Source organism: Mastigoproctus giganteus, chromosome 6 (genome assembly GCF_048544385.1).
Source record: "Mastigoproctus giganteus isolate SK-2022 chromosome 6, ASM4854438v1, whole genome shotgun sequence".
Classification (NCBI taxonomy): Eukaryota; Metazoa; Arthropoda; class Arachnida; order Uropygi; family Thelyphonidae; genus Mastigoproctus; species Mastigoproctus giganteus.
In genome coordinates, this window is record NC_143580.1 from 191,979,457 (window position 1) to 191,993,603 (window position 14,147).

At 33.6% G+C, this 14,147-nt stretch overlaps 1 protein-coding gene across 1 annotated transcript in view; it reads left to right on the top strand.

Moving 5' to 3' along the window:
- The window catches only part of LOC150084836 (1-phosphatidylinositol 4,5-bisphosphate phosphodiesterase classes I and II-like), a 932,481-nt gene that overhangs the window by 727,487 nt on the left and 190,847 nt on the right, over positions 1–14,147 (top strand). Inside the window, exons 15-16 of the mRNA XM_090376366.1 lie at positions 2,163–2,259; positions 7,396–7,480. Of these exons, the coding sequence (XP_090232492.1) occupies positions 2,163–2,259; positions 7,396–7,480 (182 nt within the window). The remainder of the gene's footprint in view (positions 1–2,162; positions 2,260–7,395; positions 7,481–14,147) is intronic.

Below are 14,147 nucleotides of genomic sequence, written 5' to 3' on the forward strand. Positions count from 1 at the left end.
TTTTGATACTGTTGCACATGGAAGACTGCTGCACAAATTGGAGCAGTGTGGCATTGGAGGCAAATTGCTGCTATGGATAAGGGGATGGTTGAGTGGCAGAAGACAGAGAGTGGTAATCAATGGACACTGCTCAACGTGGACTAATGTTATTAGTGGAGTTCCTCAAGGTTCAGTGTTGGGTCCATTGTTGTTTTCGGTGTTTATGAATGATATTGATGATGGGATATCAAGTTTAATGTCTAAGTTTGCAGATGATACAAAGGTTGGCATTTTCGTTAAGGACACTACTGACGCTATGCTGCTGCAACAGGATCTGGAAAGGTTGAACAGATGGGCTGAGAGGTGGCAAATGAAGTTTAACATTGACAAATGTAAAGTACTACATATGGGTAACAGTAACCCCAGAGCAATGTATCAACTCTGCGGTACTACACTGACAGTGGTGGAGAATGAAAAGGACCTGGGGGTAATTGTGCAGGCAGATATGAAGTTCTCTGAGCAGTGCAGACGAGCTGCAAGAGTAGCTCATGGTGTCTTGTCAATGATATACAGGAATTTTTCTAGCAGGGATAAGGAGGTGATTATTCCCTTGTATAAGGCAATGGTTAGGCCACATCTTGAGTACTGTATACAGGTCTGGAGGCCTCATTTCAAGAAGGATGTAGAGCTGCTGGAACGGGTACAGAGAAGGGCAACAAGATTAGTAAATGGAACAAAGGGTTGCTCTTACGAAGAAAGGCTTAAGTTTTGCAAATTACAGAGTCTGGAGACTAGGCACCGGCGAGGTGATCTGATAGAGGTGTATAAGGCTTTGAATGGTTTGAGCATGCTCAATGCCAATGGGATTCTTCATCTTTCTCAGAATAATCACCTCAGAGGGCATAAATTCAAATTGAGGAAGGACGGATGTCGGATAGATGTGCGGAAATTTGCCTTTGGCCAGCGGGTGGTTGGTTGGTGGAACCGACTTCCATCACTTGTTGTTGAAGTTGATAGCCTAAACAAATTTAAAGCTCAACTGGACAGGTATTTCGAACGAACGGAGGGGTGAAATGGGAGAGAGTTTTTTTTTTTTTTTTTTGGCTGATGCTGAATAAGCTTGCTTTCTTGCATCATATGCCTCTACTAATGCTAATGCTAATGCTTCAAAGTAGTCTCCTCGACACTATATACACTGATTCAAGTGCTTCTGCAATTTCTGGAAGCATTCCTGATAGACTTCTTTAGAATTTTCTAATTGTTCATGTATCACATTCTGAATAAGTTCCTCAGTCATTACAAATCTATGACCTTTTAAGAGATTTTAAGCTTGAGTAAAAAGAAAAAAAAAAAAATCGCAGAGAGCTAAATCTGCTGAGTATGGCAGATGGGGACCACAGTGATGAGCTTAGCAGGAAATTCTGTAATGGCAAGTGACAAGTTTACAATGATATTGTCACGATGCTATTACCAATTCCTCGAGGCCTCCCATTTTTGTTACGTATGAAAAACCTAGAAATAAAAGTACTTGTAGTACTTAGTATCATGCATGGATTGAAGGCTGAGAACGATATCCTCCCAGGTAATATTTCCTGTCAACAGTCTCGGAAATACTCCAAGTTCGTACTGCCTGTAAGTGTGAACAGCTGTTTTCCAAAATGAAATGAGCAAAATAAAAAATAAAGTTGAAGCTGAAAGGCCATAACTTCCAAAATAACTAATGAATGAACAAGAGGCATTTTTGGCAGTCTTATCAAAAATGTCCACGTCCAGTTAATACAATATTTTTTTTCTTCATTAATTGCATATATTAATACAATATTTTATTTCATCATAATAATTGCATATATTATGTTAAGTTTATGTTCCAGTTGTGTTAACTGTGTATTTCAATTGTAATATTTGTAACAATTTTTTGTAATTACTGTTGTTATTGAAAAACACTTAAAAAGAACATAAAATATAATAAAGAATTTATATAATTAAAAACTTATAATTATAAAATATTTATATAATTATAAAATTTTCATCTAACCCACAGGTGAAGAAAGGTTGCTTACTCTGCTGTAAACCATTACTTTCAAATTCATCAATATAGTTTTAAAGAAAATATAAAAACATTTTTAATTATTAGTCGTATGAATGTTATGATATATTGTAATATTTAATTTATGTATATAAAGGGAACAGCTGCTAAGGAATCAGAAGCTGGGGCTGAGATGTCTGCTCTTGTAAATTATATTCAGCCTGTGAGGTTTCACTGTTTTGAATATGCAGAAAGTAAGTTGGAAAAAATATATATATAAAAATTTGAACATGTAGTTTACATTTTTTTCTCTTTTTTTTGCTTCTGTTTGAGTATTTCTCTATACACATCGTTGAAGGTTATAGAGATTGACATGCTTACTATTTCATAAGAAAACCAGCACATCAATAGTGAAATAATTCAGGATGGTTCCATATCCATATTCAGGCAAATAAGTGTAAACTGTAAATGCATCACTCCCATGTTGTTCACAAAGTATTAGTAATGTCTTTCAAAGCACAGCTGTGAAGGGGACCCAGAAAGCTACTTCACACTTTTAGATCAGCAGCAGTGATCCCTCCCCCTTTCAAACAGTATTAGGGAACCTGACAGGCATCCAACTTTTTTTGTGATGTTTGGAAAACTTTTTGGGTTTTTTAAATATATTTATCCCTTATATTTTTATTATTTTTTTATATTTAATTTTGTTATTTTTATTTTATTATTATTCTTTTTTTATTTAATTTTGTTATTTTTTATTTTTATTATATTTATTTATTTTTTAAAATTTATATATTTTTATTTTTAATTTTTAAAAAAAAATTTTTTTTTGCTGATGCTGTATATTGTTTTTTGTTTTGTTATTTGGTTTTTAGGAGCATTAGCAACTAAGGCCATATTGCTCCGGGAATATGCGGTGGTCATTCCCTGACCTTTCCGCATCCTCCGTATTTGTTGGTGAGATGCTGTATAAGCTTGCTTCCTTGCATCATTGGCCACTATTAATACTAATATCAAGTTTCATGTTTTTGTCTTTATTATATGAAAACAATAGCAAACCTTGTATAAACAATTCCAGATGAAAGCAAGTAACTTTGAACTTTGAATTACATGTTTGTTTAACCTCTGAGGTGATCTAATGGAGGTGTATAAGGCCTTGAATGGATTGGACAAGCTCAGTGCTAATGAGATTACTCATTTGAGGGGTCAAAAATTCAAATTGAGGAAAGGCAATTGTAGAATAGATGTGCAAAAATTCACCTTTAGCCAACGTGTGGTTGATAGTTGGAACAAACTTTCATTTGTTGTAGTGGAGGGCAGCAACTTAAATAAGTTCAAGGCAGAACTAGACAAACATTTGAAGTGAATGGATGGGTGAAATGGGAAGGGGTTTTTTTTTTTTTTTTTTTTTGACTGATGCTATATAAGCTTGTTTTCTTGCATCATATGCCTCTATTAATGCTAATGCTAACACAATTCTAAACTTCATGATGATGTCCATATTTAATATCAGCTGCTTCTGTTTACACAAAGAATTGCAAAGTCAGTGAACAGGGAACCTAACAGCTTCTTGTATGCAATTACTCTGCAAAAAAGCATAAAAAAATAACTTCAGAAACTATTGCAAAGTTTGATTATATTTAAGAAGGTAAAAAAAATCTGAAACTGCATATTAGAACCACCCAAGAACCAGCCCATCTGCTTGTATGTAATATGTCTATACTGTTCTCTGATCAAATCCTGTTTGCTGGATGAAAATTCCAAATTTCTGGCTTATCAAAAAAACTTTGCTTCCCATGATTGAGACCATCAGGTGTGAATAGCAATGTTTAAAGGTATAGGCACACTCAGCTATGGAATGACAAAGCCTGTGAATGTTCGTCATGCCATTAACAAGATTCAAACCCAGGCCTTTTCCACCCAGTGTATAGGGTGGGGATTATAACCACTTTGCTACCCACACAGGCTATTTAAAAAGATAGAAAGAAATTCAGATTCTTAATCATTAATTAACTTTTAATGTGGAATGTTATTTTGGAAATCCACATGTCAGGCATCCCATCACCACTGCTGGGTTAAACAACATAGAAAAATAAAATAATACTCGTGTCAATAAACTTTTCTGTTTTAAAATCTTGGACCAAGCTTCACTGTTTGAGGCTTACCTTTCTAAGCATTCACTTTTACATTGTTACTAAATTAAAGCCAAGCCCATTCACAGTTTAATAAGGTAGTTTTATGGAGTTCTAAATTTTTAATGTCTATGTATACTTGTGCTTCATTGCCATTTCCCAAAAAACTTCAACACCACAAAAAATTTGGCCAGGTACTGTATATCTCAGAGCAGTTTCACTCTTTTTACCATGTGCAATCATCACAATTAATGGTGCAACATCTTAAATCTAGTAATACAAGATGTGCTGTTTAATTCCCATTTTATGCCCATTGATAAATTTGAAAAAATACTTATGAAAAATGCTCTGCAACACACACCAGCCATGCTGGTGTGTGGCAGAGTATTGTTATATATGTATCTCTGAAAAGAGAAGATTATTGCTTCATCACCCTTGGAATGTTTTCTCAAATTTAACAGTGGATCTAATATGATCATTACAGAGCACATATTGTATTCCATGATCAAAATGACTATTTAATGTCCCTCCCTCAGGAAGTCATGGTTCAGAATGTTCAGCTTGGTTTACCATTCTGAGAAAAACACTGACTTTGGATTAAATTGCTAGACAGGTGGTATTTCATGGTATACATTTCCACATGCCGTCTCTTCTGTTTGTTCAAGTTCCAGAGGAATTAGACATAAGCCTGGTGAATGTAATGATAAGATTAAAATCATGTTCTGTATCTCACAAACCAACCTTGAACTCCCTAGAATGATACAACTAACAAAATACTTATATAATGGTGTAAGGCTGCCATTTCCAAGAGAAACTCTTCCATTTGCAGTTATTCCCATCCAGTTAACTGGGAGAGATTTTTTTTATGCTTTGTACATTGAGCTGCATGCCTAAAATTATTCTACATTGCTGACCTTATATGTGTGTGAAAAACAAGAGATACTGGAAAGAAGTGTGGAGGATCTCTAAACCAAATTCATTTAGATCAGTGCTATCATTTATCCATTTGCTTTGCTTCAACTGGCAAGAAGACCTTACAGGTAGATAACTTTTTCGGAGAAGGTATAAATTATACTCGTAGATCACTTAATACTATATTTAAATCTTCACTTAATACTATATTTCAATCTTCTATTCATTTAAAAAATCATCAAGGTATAGCAGTGACTTAACACGTGCAGAGATTTTGTTTCCCTGATAGTGGACTAGTTTCAAACACATTTGTTTGAAAATAGCACATTTGGCAGGTTAACTTTTTGACAAGTTACATCACCAAAAGGTTAATATACCATTTAGTTATTGTCTCATATTCTGAATAAATGGAAGATTAAACTTTTAGTAATGTTATAAGTTTGAAAACAGTACTTTGAGTTGGAAACTCATTGTGAAGGCAAAGCTTGTTCTGCCGGAAGCAATAAGACAATTGCATTAACTAAGCACTTTAAATTAGGGTTACTAGCCATGCATATAATTGACTGCTTGTCCACAGAAATTTCTGGTGAATGTAGTGAAGAAACTTTGAAAAAGATAGGTCATTAATTAACCTGACCACCCTCTTTTTAATAGTCTAATAGCTTAATAGCTTTTTAATAGTGTAATAACTTAAGAGAGGGAAAAACCATGCCAGATATGGGAATGATATTCTATGGTAGGGTAGAGTTGAGATTTGTAGAAGAGAAGTGAAGCCAAGAGCAAAAAAGAAAGCAGAGTTTTTTTTTTTTTTTTTGTTTTGCAATGAAGAGGAAACAATATTTGTGTTATACTTATGCCAGGAGAGATTAGAAGTCAGGAAAATCCTCTATAGAGATATATGATCAGGTCTAGAGATTTGTGTCACTAAAGATAAGCATAGGAGCAGTAGACTTTTTTTTTTTTTGTGAGAATAAGACAGAACCGAGTTTTAGAAGGGTTGAAGTTAACTAAGTTTTCTTCACCCTACTGGAGAATTACTTGGAGATCAGCTTTTAGGAATTAATGATGGCTATTTATGAAGTTGAGGCTGTTTGTATAGAGGCAAGTTTTTTACAGAGAAACTCAGTAGGGGAAATGTAGTGTGCTATCATCAGCAAAACTATGGGTAGGATATTCAATCAAGAAGATTTAAAGAAGTTTGTTAATATACAAGAGGAAACACAATTATGGCAGCATCGCTTAAGAAATTAGAAGACATCAGGCCATCTACCATCACCCACAGTGACTGAGTGAGTGAGCAGAGAGAAAACTAGCTGCCCAGTTGCAAAAAACAGGTGGCAGTCCATAAGATGATCAGTTGGTTGCTATGTTGTTTTGTAGCACAAAGGATACTAAGGCCAAATTGTATCTCCATAAGATGGGAGCTTTACCAAACTCTTCTATCAATTTTTTTCTAGAGATAAGTAACATAGTATATCATCAGTGGATTGACACTATAAAATTGTTATTAGTGATTATTGATCAGATGGAAGGTTTTGAAATAATTTAAAGTTTGGTTTATGGGTTTCTCCATTACTTTGAAAAGAATAAAGGTAAGTGCAATGGGATGAAATGAAGAGGAGCATTTGTCACTCTTTTTAGTAGCTGGCTGGATATGAGCAAATTTCCATGCAGAAGGCAAAACACCAGTAGAATAAGAAAGCATCAAAAGGTGACACAAAACAGCAACAAGTTAAAAAAGAACAGGTTTTGAGAACAAGTGGAAAAATGCAATCAAGATCTGGAAACTTCTTACCATCAGGATTGTTCAGAATTATTCTAATATTCTTGTGTTGGAACATCATGAGAGGTATTGAATGGAATGTAGGGGGAAATTTACCTCCCTCAGGTAAATTCATCACCAATTGTAAATTACTTGCATACAAAGCTTTGGTCATTGAATGGATCCAAAAAATCCATCTTTTAATGTTCTCAGTGTTTAGTTACCTGCTGGCCTTTCACAAATGTGGCAACTAAATTACATGAGGTTCCCAAATCATATGTAAAGTAGTGCATCATTTAACTTAACTTCTCGCTTTAAATGTACTTAATTCTCATTTAACCTTCAGCCAACTGAGGATATTGTAAAATCCTGTTGTTTGGACTTTTCATTTTTTAATTTATAAATAGTGATGAAGATGTGCACTTTTCCATGAGTTACACATTTCACTAATAACAGTTCATTGCCTTAGTTTTTGTGCTAAAGGCAATTGTGAGTTCACATTTACTGAAACAATGGTTACAGTCCTCTATTGAATTACAGCTGTTTCTGTATGTTAATTTTTATATAATGACTTTCTGTTGCAGAACGCAATAGGAGTTATGAAATTTCGTCTTTTGTGGAGACTCAAGCTACTAACTTGCTGAAAGAACATCCTGTAGAATTTGTTAAGTATCCTTTTTCAATTTTTTTAGGAATATTACTGATTTTTGTTAATCCATGTAATCTTTTTCTTTTAATAAATATAGATGCCACCACATGAAGTGAAGTACATAAGATATATGAATAATTTTTTACATGGAGAATTCTAGTTTTTAGATCATTATATGTCTAAAAATACCCATAAAATTTGTGACATTACGCCATTTCAGGAACATTCTGTTAGATCTGTTACTCTGCATGTTATATTCTGAAATCATTGTGAGTTTCCTTATTTCATTTGCATTTTCTGTAGTATTTCATTTGCATTTTCTGTAGAATACAAGAGATATATTATAACCCTACCACTCAAGGAGCTGAGGGGAGAAAACTTTTACCTTTGTATAGAATAAATGACTTGAAAACAAATCTTGCAGCTTTGAAAGTATTCAGCCATTTCACAGTAATGATTATGTCATCATTTTTATTTCTATAAAGAAAAATTGGAAAAATGTTTATGAAGACTTAAAATTTCTACTACCAAGTAATGTAGTGAACCATTTTTTTTTTGCATATGACTATTATTTATGTTGTTTACATCAAAATTTATAAGCATATAGTAATACATAATAACTATAATGCTTGTTAAAGGAAATGTTTCACTGTTATGTTTGTGAAAAGAATAATGATTCACTTATGTAAAAATAAATATATTATTTTGCGAAAAATCTGTACTTGATGGCAGAAATTGGATACCATTGCTATACAGCAGGTAAAATATTGAGGGCAATAAAACCATCACAGTCCAGTGCTATTTCCATTAAAGTTATATATCATTTTTCAAACTCAGGATGCATTAATGTTTTGATTTATAGAGTTTAATTTATACTACAAATAAGTTATTTTCTTTCTTTTCTATATTTTAGATTATTTTAATATACAGGGTGATTGGAAATTCACTACGTGTTTTTAAAATGTTATTGTAGGAGTGCAGAGTCACATAAAATATTTATTCAATTTATGTTTATTATAGAATTTGATACCATTTAATGTCCTGCACTACAGATTTTTTTCCCCCCACTTGACGTAAGTAATGTCTGGGAAGCTGCAGATCAGTGATAGAGCAAAGACAATAAGATATAAAATATCAAGGCTAGTAAATTATTCAGAGACAGTAGCAAGCTGAACAAGGAAAGAATGCCACACTCAATACTAAAATCATTAAAGGTAAAGGTTGCCACTAAAAACTAATAACAGCAGGATTTATGGCTTATAGAAAGTACAGTTGAAGATGATCCACTTTTGTGTCAGAGAGCATTAATGTGATACATGGCACTTTTTTCACAAAATCTTAAGAAATCCTATTCACACACCCATTGAATTCTGGGCCAACTTACCATTCTGTGTAGAATGAAACTAAAATGAAAACCATACAGGAACTTTATCCAGAGAATTGTAATCCAAGCTGGAATTTGCTAAAATCATGCTGGAATAGCTGAAAAACTGGGAAGAACTGTTAATGAACCTTATTTGTTGTGATGAAGATGTTTTTTTTGTTGGCAGATTCTTTAACAGGCATACCAGCCATTACTGGAATCTACATAATCCACATTAGACAGTGGAGAAGAGCCAAAGCTATCCCAAATGACAGTGTTGTATGGAATGATACAGTAAACCCTAATTTTTATGGACTAATAGGGGAAAGGAGTGTCTGTTATTGCCAAATGTCTGTTCAATCCAAAGTTTTTTTTCCTGAGGCCTTTCATCAGGATCAAACCATATGTATCCACCCCACACAAGTGACAATTTAAATAGTTACTCTGTATATGTGTATGTATTAGTAACATTAAAATAATGTTAAAAAATAAAAAACAAGCTTTTATTTGCTTGACTTTATTGGTTGATACATAGATAAAGGGTTTTTTTTTTTTTTTTTTTTTTTTCTAGATACATAGATCATTTACCCTGACTGCCTAGTAGTGCTTGAATAAACTTATTCAGAATTAGACATAAAAAGCCAAAATTGAGATACTAGTGAATTTTCCAAGTTGTGCTCCTTAAAAACTCTTCGAGCTGAGCCTTGTTTTTCACAATGTCTAGCACAGTTTGTTTTTCATGCTATATTCTTCAGATGTGGGAAATGGACATACACTAGTCTAACTTCCATAACATCTTTAATTTCTGTGCAGTACTCAGATGTACACTGTTTCTCTTTTCACCAGTTTTCTTAGTGATCATGATGATACACTGTTGTAAGTTATATTATAATAAATAAAATTAAAAAAAAAACATAGATGAGCACTTAATGATATGATAGTGAGTCCCAAATGTATCCATGAACAGACTGGGATGCTTGTTGGTGGCTGTTGTGAGTCATAAATACCGAGTTTTCTCTATCTCCTGAGAACACAAGCTCTGGTGCCAGTAAAATTGTTTTTATCTGTTAAATCAAGGTCCATAAAATCAATGGTTTGCTGCATATGACAAAATTCTTGGCCCATACATTTTACAAGATATAATGAATTGAGAAAAATACTCACTATGCTTCAGAATATTGTATTTCCTGAGGTTATGCTTTACCCAAACATGCAAGAAATTTGTATTAGTATTAGTGTAGGCCAAAAAATGCAAGAAAGCCAGGCTTTTGCTGCATTAGTAAAAAATTAAATTAATAAAAGTTCTCTTTCCATCACCAGAAAATGACACAACTTCCCCTTAAATCTATCCAAACTATGAACCTTAACCACTCAGGGAGGTAATTTATTTTAGTGGTTAGCAACATGCTGAACAAATGTAAACTTCCTAAAGTCCGATCCAATCACTTGTTCCCAGTAGTTTGCATTTATGACCCCTTGTTTTTGTGTTCCATTTTAGTGTGAAAATTCCACCACATTCATTCCCGCCCCTCCCAGATGCATAGTTTCAAGTTCTGTAACTGACATCTTCAACTGACTTAACTGACATCTTCCCATATGAATGTTATTTTGTTATTCTTACTAGTCAAATAACCTATCTCTGGATCCTTTCAAGAAGCTCAACTTTTTCTTTGGATGCAGCCTCTAGACTTGAACACAATATTAAAAATGCAGTCTCACCATTGAGTTATATAATGGAGCAGTAATCTTCTTCTCCCTATTTTTTATGGAGGATAACTGTTCCTTTACAAAACTAGTTTGACATAAATTTACCTAACAAAAGGATTAGTAGAGACGAGCCAACAGAATGATCTACACGGAACCCTGATTTGATCCTGATGAATTTTTTCTTGGGGCTAAAGAAAAAGTACCAGAAAAAAAACAAAAAACTGTTGGACTGAAGAAAATTATTAGTGAAGTGACTGACAGTGTTCATTTGGACTTTCTTTCATGTTCAGTGGAAGATGCAGTGGCCAGATTGAGAAAGGCTGTTGACAGTGTTGGTGCCTACATTTATATATAATAAGGTAGCTGGTATAAAATTGTCTGATTGGCATCGCTTAATTAAATACTTTCTGTTCTGTAGTACTCCAGCAGTACCTCTTTATCCTAAAATATCTAGCGACTTTCAAATCTCCTTCTAATGGGTAGTTTAGTCGGGAATGCTAAGCCATATAGATTGAGTGCCCCATAAGATTTTTTCATGTTCCACTGAGCTAATTTATGTGCTTAAAAATGAAAAAAATTAAAGCTAATCAAATTAACTTTATTTCCCACTTAACGCTTATGCAGATATTATTATCAACCTCAAAATGTTAAATCTGTTGAAGTCATTTTAAACTTTAATTTGTGATTACCTAGATATTAAATATAATAATGTAAATTATATACAGGTATGCCTTGCTTAATGGCAGAGTTAGATTACTGAAAACAAGTTGTTAACCAAAATGTTATGTGAATAGTGATATTACATATAATCCAATGTTATGATGATAGATGTGTTCCTTGAAAAAAAAAAATAAAAATAAGTAGTGAATTTTGAATATTGTAACTGTTAAAGCATTAATAGGCAACCCAAAGGTTTCGGGTTTGAATCCCGCCTCGGGCTTGGATCACAGTAGAAAATGCAAAAACTTTGGGAGGTGCATTATGGCCACAGAAACCGATGCACCAACTAACGGAAAAAAAAAAAAAAAAGGGATTATTGGTTTGTTTAATGTGCAACCATCCCCAAAAGTGTAGAGCGGAAAAAAAAAAAAAAAGAATGAATGTTTTTGTTATTATTTTTTGACTCAGGGGAGGTACCCATGGACTGGAGATGTCCAAATGTGACCCCAATTCACAAAGGAGGATCATAGGATGACACAAGTAATTACAGACCTGTTAGTTTAACTTCTGTTCCATGGAAATTAATGGAGGCAGTTAAAGAAGCACTGCAAGATCATCTAGACAAGACTTCAGTTATAGCTCGGACACAGCATGGTTTTATTAAGTGGAAGTCTTGTCTGTTTTTATTAATATTGAACAGAACAATGAAGATTGTTCATTTTTTATGTCTCTGCTGCTCCTTTGCATGTTTTTCTCAGTAAAGATGACCATTGCAGCTTTTCATATTCCTTGGTTGATATTAATTTTTTGAGATGCAGCAATAGCATTTCTTCAACCCTACTTTGCAGCTCTTTGGTTGTCAGGCTCTTGGAGGTCTTTGGTAGTCATATCTCCATCAAGGTCTGATTACCAATGCGATTTGAGTGAAGTGTGAACTGACCATGTCAACCTCTTCAGCATTATTTATGTTAGCCTGTTTTGCAGTAACCACTACTTCTTTGCATACCCTGTTCTAGCTCTCCCAATCTAAAGTTATTTTGAATACAGCCAAACAATAGTAGTCCCTAAGATCCATCCATGTTTGATATCCTAACTCAATTCAGTGCTGCTTATTCCTTTTGTGGGAGTTTTGGACTGATTTTAAAGGGACTATTAAAGCAAAATTATTAAATGAATCAAGAAAATGCAGAATTTCTCCTATGGCCCACCCTATATTTCTGTATAGGTGGGCCATAGTAGAAATACATCAAGAAATTATTTGTAAAATATAAATCTTGAAGTAAAATTCATGCCAATATTTCTTTATTAGTATTTTATTTACATGATGTTATTTATGACATCTAAACAAATTGCTTAAACCATTTTCAGTAAGCTACTTCTCAATAAACTAACAGAAGGCCCATATTGTACTTTACTTTCTACCTACTAAATGACAAGCTTGGCAGAAAACATCACAACAATGATTTATTTTTACTTTGCTTGAAGCACTAATATTCAGTGGAGCATGTTTTTATTAATATTTCTGGAAATTATTTTAAAGGTGTCATCGTGTGAGTGATATTGCAAAATAAATATTGGTGTAATTTTTGAATAATAAAATAGGCTAATATAAAGAAAGCCCACACAAGAAGCATGCAAAAGTTCGATGAAATTTACCGGTAAAAGTACGTTGCCGTAACGGCATTTGTATTGTTGCTCGCTCGGTAAACAGATGGTGGGTGTTATTGGTCTGGAATAGAAGTTGAATCCCATGGAGCTTGAAACCCTCCCGAAGTGGAGGGGGGTAACCTGACCTTTTTTCTTTAGAATCACTAATTGAATCACGAACAGAGTCATATTGGAAGTTCTGGCATTGTGTCATAAAAAAATGTTCGTAACGTAGTTTCACCGGTAAACTTTTTCAAAGTTTGCTGTGCTTCTTGTGTGGGCTTCCTTTACCTTTGCTTTTTTTTCTTAATAAACAATTTATCCACTAGTCCACCAGTGATTCTAAAGAAAAAAGGTCAGGTTACCCCCTCCACTTCAGGAGGGTTTCAATCTCCTGTGGGATTCAATTTCTACTCCTGACTGATAACACCCACTGTATGTTTACTGAGCGAGCAACAATACAAATGCCATTACAGCAAAGTACTTTTACTGGTAAATTTATCGAACTTTTGCATGCTTCTCATCTGGGCTTTCTTTACCTTCGCCATAAAATATCATTAAAGGAACTGTCATCATTAAGTTCGGCATACCTGTTATATTCCATCAATATCTTGTTCATTCCTAAAAATATAGAAGAATCTTAATCATGATCATTTTTTCAAGATTGCACGGTATCTGAAATGTTTAACTACAGATGAAAAACCCTAAGAAAATGAAAATGTTGCAGTATGAGTTTTCAGTCACTAATCACATTGTCTAAAAGTATATATTGGTCTGAGAGGTTAGGACATGAACATGCATAAAATTCTGTTTACCACGTCGGCTTATTGCTGAGAGATTTCACTTGTTACATATTCACCACCATACCAGACAAACTCACAATAGAAATTGCAGTAGGATGAGAACATTCCATTGCACAGTTAGAAGCAATTTGTATAATTTAAGTATGAGAACCAAAAGGAATATCATAATTGGGTAGCTCGAAATTAATTACCATTTTGCATTACCATATTGCACATCCACATTGTATTGTCTTATACAAACAAACTTTAAAATTTATTTTTCGGATTGGTGACCTAGTTATATAACTTTACACTGATATATTTTTTGAAAATATGATCATCCTTCTATCTTTCAAGCTTTTATGCCCTTACATGTGGATAATGACTTCATCATTCATTCTCAAGGTAATTACATTATGGCAGAAAATTTCAAATAAGAACTGGTATTTTTGATACATTTGATAATGTTAAATGTTCTTCATTAATATTTTTGATTTTATTTTTCTTTTCTCTGTTAGAAATAAGAAA